Here is a 9,998-nt window from a genome sequence, read left to right on the forward strand (position 1 = left end):
CTTACATTTAAAAAAAGCTGAGAAGGAACGAAAAGAAATATTTGATTAATGACCCAGAGTACATTATGAACGCACTTAAGAGTTCAGAATTTTATACATGCAGCATATATGTTGACAATCATATAGACATAGAAGACTCTGGTATAAGTTAAAAGAAAGAATTGAGCCTAGGGAATAGACAAATGATTGAGTTGTTAGAAGATTGTATCATTGATATTCCATAATGCCCATGAAAGGCTAAAGTAATAACTAATACCAGGAGCCGAAGATCGGAAGATAGCTTAAGACAACATAAAAGCTAATCGGAAGGAAGAGGAAACTAAAGAGTTACATCAACCAATTAAATCGGGAGTCTAATTATTGGACCTAGAAAATGTCAGAGGTACAAGAGAGACAATAGCCATATTCTATAATGGCTATACGATAAAGCCAGTTAGAAGAGTATCGGCCTCATAAGAAGTTAGTTTGAAGCTCCCACCGAATTGTGTATACACCAGAGGTGCAAGTATTATAATAGAGCTTCAAGTTATGGACGTGAATTATACCTATGTGGAAGGGAGGTCATGAAAGATATAGAATATACGATGCAAGATTTTAAGGCAAGTAAGGTAAATGTGAACAACATACGAGATACCTAGGTGCAGAAAATTGTGAATAATCCATACTTTAGATAGAGGGCTAGAAGCATTGGGATTCAGTATCCAGGGAGGATAGCGGTGTCATTAGTGGAATATCTTCCAGCCTATGGTTTCTAGGTACCGAGAGATTTAGCCAAGAGAGTAAAGAAGAGTTAGAGACGATGTGATGTCTCGCTTGATGTTCCAGAATAACATAAGGGAATCTATTATACAAGCAAGTTGAAGGAAGGTTGCGAATAGTATAAATAGATATGTATAGGTCTCAAGCTAAAGTATAGTAAAGCGACGAGGTTTTATGACAGTAGTAAGGATGAGAAAGGGCAAGTGAGAAGGTGACGAGAATGGATAAGTCCTCAAGATTAAGACCATGAAAACAAGTGAGCTAATGGTTTCTCTAAATTATAGAAAGTTCAATATAGCCTGAATGAACTCAAAGGAATCTAAGACTAATATCGTCAAGAGTGGAATGAGGGTGTGATTGTGATAGATAAAGGATGACATTTGGGCCTTCGATTGAGTAATGACTTGAAGAGGATTTCATGAATTGTACGGGATTAAAATACCTATGTAAGGTGAGTCATATTGGGATGCCATAAAATATGATTATGGAAGTATGGTATCACCTCTAGGTGGATCAATCTAATCACTCTAGATATCTCCGATGAGACGTGAGCCCTAACTGCAATGTTACATAAGAGATCAAGTTATCAGTGGTAGATGATAGATCACCATTAAGGTGAATCAACAATGGATGGACAAAAGTCACAAAATATGAGGTGAGATTAGGCCGTCATTCTTAAGATGAACAGTAATGAGAAAGCATTAAAGGATATAGATTTATACATATGGGATAAGCAACGAACATATATTATGACCTACTTAGATGCAGTAAAGTCATGCGGATAGATAACCGGGCCTATGAAATAAGATATAGCAATATTCATAGGTTTGACAAAGTACCTAGCGAAGAACTTTAGTATACCAATAGATGCCCAGAGGAACATCTTGTCAAGCTCTGTATATGTTAACAAAGTGAGGCCTAGAGATAGGCTAAAAGCTGGAGGAAAAAGGAGAGAAGAGTCGCATAGGCACACTTACAATGTCAAAGTCGTACAAGCTGCATGATAGAAACTAGAAACAGTTACAAGATTGGATGGATTCCGAACATGAGTCGTGGTGTGAGAAAGATGCCTAAGGGGGGAATGCCCTGGCCTTTGGGATTCATTCACAGAATAGTTGCCTAGATGGCAAGAGGAGTACTAAAGTATTCGGAAGACATAGGTTATGAAAATGATAAGTACATCTGTCAACATTCGAGGATGAATGTTCCAAAGGGGGGAATGACGTTACACCCCATACATTTGTATGTAGAAGTATGCTATAAGTAAATTGATGTAAGCTCGGAAATGAGATGTTACATTCTGCATTTTTGTACGTTAAAGCTTCATCGTAAGTTAATCGACGTAAGTTCGGGAATGAGATTTATTTTGGAATTAATAGTATTATGTTATTTCAAACAAGTGACAAATTAATTCTTGAATATAAGAGGGTAAGCGAATCAAAGAAAATGGGTTATGTCGAAGTTTGGCAATTTGGGGATAAAATACGGTCCAAGCTATAATACCCTGTATTCATGGACTATTGCCATACAAGGTACCACATGATCATGATAGTAAGGTATATAAGGTGTGTTAATAGTGAGTAGTATTTTAAGTAATTTGAGATAATTCTTAATTATGTGAGTAATTAATTAATTGTTGGATTAGTTGGGAATTACCAAGTTAATTAAGAAAATTGGTAATTAATTAAGATATTATTAGATAAGAATTGACCCCCCCCCCCTCAAATGTGGGAGCCAACCTTGTCAATTGATGACTCTTAATTCATTTTGTTAAGGTGTCTTATTTGGAGGCTAAGTCATCACCTTAGTGGGCCCCACACCCACTAAGGTATAAGACTTTTCTAATTCACCTCCCTATACATAATTAAAAAGAATAGATTGCTTGCTAGAGATTACGGATGGAATTCTCCAAAAAGAATCTCATATGATACCTTATAACGCTACGACAACGGGATTTTGCAATTCAAAGGGAGTACGATGCAATCTTTCTCAAGAATATCATATGGATTTTCCCCTACTTCGTTCCACTGTTATGTGGTTTGTCGCAATTGACGTGTGTTAAAGGGATTGTCAAGAGAATCAGCTCAGGTATGTTAAGGCTATCCCTTCTTTCCTTTGGCATGATCTATACGACACAAACGAAACGAGCAAATTCACAATTTCCATAAATGACTCTATTCATAGAAATACTATAGATGCTTATGTTTCTTGATTCCCCATGTGTCATATTATTCTATCATATGTTCATGGGTCTCAGAGGCTTTTTCCCGGGGACGTTGCATTTCATGCCCGTAGGTCTCGATAGACAAGTTGAGAGTCCTCCAAGTAGGCTATCAACTTAGCGAAAGATGTTTGTGCGCTTCATTTGCTCCGGAGTTGCTTATTTGGTTTGTATGATTTAGACATGTATTGATTGGTATGTCGGGGACCTGTCCCGGCCTTATGACATTTATGTACTCTTAGAGGCTTGTAGACATATGTCATGTATATGAAAGATTGTATGGCCTTGTCGGCTTATGTTCAGTGTAAGAGTGATTATTTTGGCCTTATAGGCCTGTACGTCATATGTATAAGTCAGCATATCAGGTTGGGTCATTTTATGTGGAGTTTTCTCTCATGTTTTATTCTTGTTACCTCATACAACCCTTCTGGCCCATTTATCAATATTGATGTAATGAGAAAGATACGTTACGTTAGTACTCAGTTGAGTAAGGGCACCGGGTGCCCGTTGCGGACCATCGATTTGGGTCGTGACAGCATTTATGAAGGCCTAGATTGCATTTTTTGCTTGTATCTGTGACCATTATGCGATCCGCAAATCCATTATGCGGCCGCATATGTTGCCGCAGGACACAGCTGAAGCTTGGCTTGCTTTCCTTCATTTGTCTCTGCCCTTGCATCCTATTTCATTATGTTTTTTGGGTCACCTACGTTCTAACACACACGTCAAACTGCTCAACACTTACAAATAAACTTATCGAAATTAAAATCTAACCAAAAAAGTGTTACCACACATGGGTTGCCTCCCAAGAAGCTTGATTTAAAGTCGCGGCATGACGATATTGCCCCCATTTTGGCTAATCATTGGTGGGGGTTGGTGTAGGACCATCTTTGAGTGCGAAATGTTCTACCAAGTGCCTTTCTCCAATGATTTCGAGGTAATGCTTTACCCTTTGGCCATTTACTTTGAAGGTTCGAGTCTCGTCCTCGGATTCCTATTCAATGGCGCCATAGGAAGACACATTCACAACTTTGAATGGGCCAGACCATTTGGATTTGAGTTTTCCCTGAAAGAACTTCAGTCTTGAGTTGAAGAGTAAGACCAAGTCACCGGATTTGATTTCTCGCTTCAAAATCTTCTTGTCATGAACAAACTTCATTCTTTCCTTATACATGGATGCATTCTCATAGGCATGAAAACGGAATTCTTCCATCTCATTGAGTTGTGTCATCCTTAGATTAACAGCTTCGGTCCAGTCAAGATTTAACATTTTCAATGCCCACATAGCTTTGTGTTCAAGCTCCACTAGCAGGTGACACGCCTTACTAAAAACCAACCAGTATGGTGAGGTGCCAATGAGAGTCTTAAATGTTGTCCGATATGCCCATAATGCATCATCTAGCTTCTTTGACCAGACGGTTCTATTTGCATTAACAATTTTTGCTAGGATGTTTTTGATCTCCCGGTTGGAAACTACAACTTGACCGCTCGACTGAGGATTATAAGGGGTGGCCACCTTGTGCTTAATTGCATATTTTTCGAGTAGTCCGGCAAAAGCTTTGTTGCAAAAGTGAGAACCACCATCACTATGGATGTCCCTTGGGGTTATAAACCGCGTAAATATGTTCTTCTTCAAGAAAGCGGTTACACTCATTGCTTCATTGTTCGGCAAAGCAATTGCCTCGACCCATTTGGAGACATAATCTACTGCCACCAAGATATATGTCATGCCGTAAGAGCTTACGAAAGGACCTATAAAATATATTCCCCACACATCAAAGATCTTGACCTCCATCTATGGGTGTCTAACGGGGCTAGTGAGCCCGTTTCCAGACCAGTCCAAACCGGTTAAAACCAGAACCGGCCTGAACCGGTAGAAGGGGGTCGGGTAGGGCTGGGTTAAAAGGGTAGGAGGTTTGGTCCTTTCACATTGGGGCTATCGGTTAACTGGACCAATCAAACCCGATCAACGATTTATACTGTACAACCGGTTAACCGGCCCGGCCCAGACCGGTATAACGACTACTTAATTTTTTTATTTTTTTATTTTATTTTTTTTTAATAATGGGGCCTTTGAATTTACTCTTTTTTTGTTAATTTACTTGTTGTTAAATGTAAAACTTTCAATTTGTAAGTTTGAATTTTGAAATTAATGTAGCACTTGCAATTTAAATGCAATTTTTTCCTCATTTTCATTGTATTCTTTATATTTTTACTTTATATTAATATAACTTACAATAGTTTTACAAAAACAAAATACAAAAAAAAATTAAAAATTACGCTAATCCAGTCCGGTCCCTTGTACCCGTAACCCTTACGGTTCATTTTTTACTCGGATGAACCCGAACTCGTTAAACCCAATAAGCCCCAACCCGTAACCAGCCTGGAACCCAACCCGTACGGTTCCAAATTTTACCTACCCAGCCCGGCCCGGGCCACCCGTTAGACACCCTTACCTCCATCACAAAGTTCATAGGCATCTCATGTCTTCTAGAAGTTGACCCTTATCTTTGACATTGATCACATGCCTTGACCATTTGGTTTTCATCTTGGTAGATCGATATCCAATAATAGCCACATTCAAGTAATGTTGTATTGTGGTCCGGGCCCAGGCCAAACGAGCCTGGGCTTGAGGCGGGCCGGGCTGAGGCGGTCCCCGGCCAAACGGTCCCAATGTGTGGAACCGGCCCACGGCGGTCTTAAGCCCATATGGTCCCGGGCTAAATGGGCCGGGCCCACGGGCCTAAAGAGCTTTTTCCGTTTCAGGCTATTTTTTTTAATTTCTTTTATCTAAGGTACTTTCTTGTAAACTATATATGTATATACTAGTATAAATTGCTTATATATAGCTATATAAATATATATAGTATGTATAGTATGTATATATAAGGGTGTATTATGTGTATATATAATTATATATTGCCTTATATATATGTATGTATGTATATGTATATATATATATATAGTTTATATGTATTAGATATATATATAGTGCCTTATATATATGTGTATGTATATATATATATATATATATATATATATATATATATACATACACACACACACATATATAGACTATTTTTTTTTAAATATTTTTTATGTAAGGCACTTTCTTGTAAACTATATATGTATATACTAGTATAAATTGCTTATATATAGCTATATAAATATATAGTATATATAGTATATATATATAAGGGTGTATTATGTGTATATATAATTATATATTGTCGTATGTAATATATATTGTCTTATATATATATATACACACACACATAGATATAGGCTATTTTTTTAATGTTTTTTTTATCTAAGGCACTTTCTTGTAAACTATATATGTATATACTATATATATATATATATATATGTATATGTAGGCTATTTTTTAAAGTGGCCAACGGATAAATTTTGAAGGCCAACGGCTAGATTTTAAAAATTAGCCGTTGGAGCCCGTTGGGCCCGGTTGAAACGGCCCAGGCCCGCCTGCCGGTCCCGGGCTCATGAGCTAATTGTCTTGAACCGGCCCACCACGGGCTTTTACACCACTAGAGCCCAGGCCCGGTTGAACCAGCCCGTTAGGCCCGTTAGGCCCGCGGTCCTGGGCCGGTCCCGGGCCAGGCCCGGGCCACAATACAGCCTTACATTCAAGCACTTTTGCCACAATATAATTTCCACCATAATGGCCCCCCACTGGGGAGTCATGACATGCTTTGAGAATTTGAATTACCTCATCTTTCGGAACACAAAATGATGTTGTCAGTGCAAATCCGGAACAGAAAGGGTTCCTCCCAATAGTATTGCCTACTCCCGCAAGAACTTTTTTTTTGATAATCTTCCAATCCGTCGGGGATAATGTCACTAACTAAGAAGTTAGCGATGTAGGCATACAATGAGTGAAAGTGCTAGACAATACCAATATATGTTCATCTAGGAAGGCATCATTAATTTCAAGATCTTCTTTTCGTATCCCTGCCTCTTCAAGCCTAGATAAGTGATATGCAACTTGATTCTCGGTTCTTTTAAACTCTTGTAACAAAAGAACCCACATAATCAATCTTGGTTTAGTATCCTTCTTCGCCATAAGGTAGCAGAGAGCAGCATGATCGGTGTAGACTATTACTTTGGAACCCAACAAATAGGCCCGGAAATTTTCAAAAGCATAGAAAATAGCAAGCAGTTCTTGCTCCGTCAGAGTGTAATTCACTTGCGCGCCATTGGGTGTCTTGCCTACATAGTAGAGAGGATGAATAATCTTGTTGTGTCATTGACCAAGTACGGCTCCAATAGCTACACCACTAGCGCAAGACATGAGTCCAAATGGAAGAGACCAATTTAGTGTGACAATAATAGGTGTCGTGGTGAGCCTTGCTTTCAATTCCTCAAAAACTTTGAAGCATTGCTCATCGAACTCAAACTTTGCATCCTTTTCAAGGAGCTTGCACATGAGACTTGCAATTTTTGAGAAGTCTTTGATAAATCGCCTATAAAAACATGCATGCCCCAAAAAGCTCCGAACACCTTTTACCGAAGTAGGAGGAGGAATCTTGAAAATGATCTCGATTTTTGCCCGATCAACCTATATGTCTTGCTTGGATATTTTGTGGCCCAGAACAATACCCTCGTCCACCATAAAGTGATATTTTTTCCAATTGAGCACAAGGTTTGTTTCATCACATCTTTTGAGCACTTGCTGAAGGTTATCAAGTAATGCTCAAAGGAATCACCAACTGCAGAAAAGTCATCCATGAACACCTCTAAGAAATCCTCCATGATGTCTGAGAAGATTGACATCATGCATCATTGAAAGGTAGCAGGGGAATTGCATAACCCAAATGGCATCCGGCTAAAAGTAAAGGTCCCTTACGGACATGTGAATGTTGTCTTCTCTTGATCCTCTAAGGCGATGTTGATTTGGTTATAGCCGGAATAACCATCCAAGAAGAAATAAAATGTCCTTCCCGTTAGCCGATCAAGCATTTGATCAATAAAGGGCATGTGGAAATGGTCTTTGCAAGTAGCACTATTGAGCTTACGGTAGTCCATGCACACTCTCCACCCAATCACCGTCCCCATTGGAATGAGTTCATTTTTGTCATTTTGAATCACGGTCATGCCTCCTTTCTTTGGCACACATTGCACCGGATCCACCCAAGGACTATCGGTAATGGGGTAGAAAACCCCGGCGTCCAACCATTTTATGTTTTCTTTCTTCACCACCTCTTGTATGTAAGGGTTTAACCTTCTTTGATGCTCCACGCTAGGTTTACTCTTGCTCCAATTGTATTTTGTGCTCACAAAATTCCGGCGGGAATCCCTCGGATATCCGCTATTATCCACCCAATGGCCTATATATGCTCCCTCAAGGTATTTAACAAGTGTTCAACCTGCACATCATTCAACAAAGAATAAACAATTACCGATAGAGTTTCATTAGAGACAAGAAATTTATACCTTATGTGCAATGGAAGTAGCTTGAGCTCAATTTGTGGTGGCTCGATAATTGAAGGCTTAGTGGGAGGAGTGACTCTATTCTCTAAGTCAAGAGAAATCTTCTTTGGTGCATAAGTGAAGGACCCAAGCCCTTCTAATGCATTTACCATTTCCATGTATCCTTCCATGTCTTCACCATCAAAATTCACCAAAATAGCCTCCAATGCCTCACCAAGGCATTCTCTTCCATATTTACCTCGACTGCATCCTCTACCTCATCAACATTAATGGTTGAGATACTTTCATATACATGTGGTAATTTCATACCCTTACTCGCTTGAAAGGTAACTTCTTCATCATTAACTCGGAACTTGATCTCATTTCACTCTGAATCCATGAGTACCCTCCTAGTAGAAAGGAATTGTCTCCCCAAAATGATAGGGATCTCTTTATTAATATCACAATCTAGGATAACAAAGTCAGCAGGGAGGAGAAACTTTCCCACTTTTACAAGAACATCATCAACAACTCCCATCGGTCGCTTTATTGAACGGTCGACCATTTTCAACCTCATGCTTGTAGGCCTAGGCATACCTAATACTTCTTGCTTGTAAATAGCAAGGGACATTAAGTTGATGCTAGCCCCATTATCACAAATGACTAGTGCAAAATCGCGTAGTCCAATAGTGCATGGAATGGTGAAGGCTCCCGGGTCCTCTTTCTTTTGGACGACGGTAGTTGCAATAATAAAACTAACCCGGTGAGTCACATTCACCACTTCATTCTTGGTGGTCCTCTTCTTAGTGATCAACTCCTTCAAGTACTTAGCAAAACCCGACATCTCTTGGAATGCTTCCACAAATGGAATGTCCACTCATAATTGCTTGAGGATGTCATAAAACTTCTTGAGTTTGCTATCATCAACTTTTCTAGCAAGTCTCTGAGGGAAAGGAGGCGGAGGCCTAGGAATTGGTGCTAGAGTTTTTGGTGCCTCTATTACCTTTTCCTTAACCTCTTTATAGTTCACTTCTTGAGTTCTCACCTTCTTCGGGAGTCTTTCAACTTCAACAACAATTGGCACCTCAACTTGTGCCTCGACTTCTTGTTCAAATCTTCCACTTCAACCACTTGTTCATTCTTTCCTTGAAGTATTTTCCCACTTCGAGTTGTGATTTCCATACAATGAGAAGTTGGGTCACTCCCACTACCTTTTGGATTTACAATTGTGTCACTTGGGAGCATGCCTTTTTGCTTCAGATTTTACTCTCTTGAGAGATCTCTCATTCACATCTCCAACTTTTGAATAGATGCGGTATTGAGAGCCCACAAGCTCGGTCATATTCTTCATTGAAGTGTCAGATCTCTCTTGATTTTGCAATACTCGTTCAAGCATGTTTTCCAACTTGGACTCACTTGAAGAACTTTCTTTCTAAAGTGGAGAGTTTGAATATTTCCCCTTTGGTGGAACATAGGGGTTAGAACTCCGATTTGAAAAATTATTGTTGTTGTTACTCCAATTTCCTTAATTTGAACTACCTTGGTCGTTTCACCACTGTTGGTTGCCTTGCCCTTGCGTGTTAGGCCTCCA

At 39.3% G+C, this 9,998-nt stretch overlaps 2 protein-coding genes across 2 annotated transcripts; both read right to left on the reverse strand.

The window, feature by feature from the left end:
- Positions 1 to 3,974: 3,974 nt before the first annotated feature.
- On the reverse strand, positions 3,975 to 4,775 carry LOC104219578 (uncharacterized). Its single transcript, XM_009770277.2, has one exon. It carries the CDS (start codon positions 4,773 to 4,775, stop codon positions 3,975 to 3,977), a length of 801 nt encoding a protein of 266 aa, XP_009768579.2.
- A 4,017-nt stretch (positions 4,776 to 8,792) lies between these two features.
- On the reverse strand, positions 8,793 to 9,251 carry LOC138871764 (uncharacterized). The gene has a single exon (XM_070149664.1). The coding sequence runs from the start codon at positions 9,249 to 9,251 to the stop codon at positions 8,793 to 8,795; it is 459 nt and encodes a 152-aa protein (XP_070005765.1).
- Between the last annotated feature and the right edge of the window lie 747 nt (positions 9,252 to 9,998).

This window comes from Nicotiana sylvestris, chromosome 6 (genome assembly GCF_000393655.2).
Source record: "Nicotiana sylvestris chromosome 6, ASM39365v2, whole genome shotgun sequence".
Classification (NCBI taxonomy): Eukaryota; Viridiplantae; Streptophyta; class Magnoliopsida; order Solanales; family Solanaceae; genus Nicotiana; species Nicotiana sylvestris.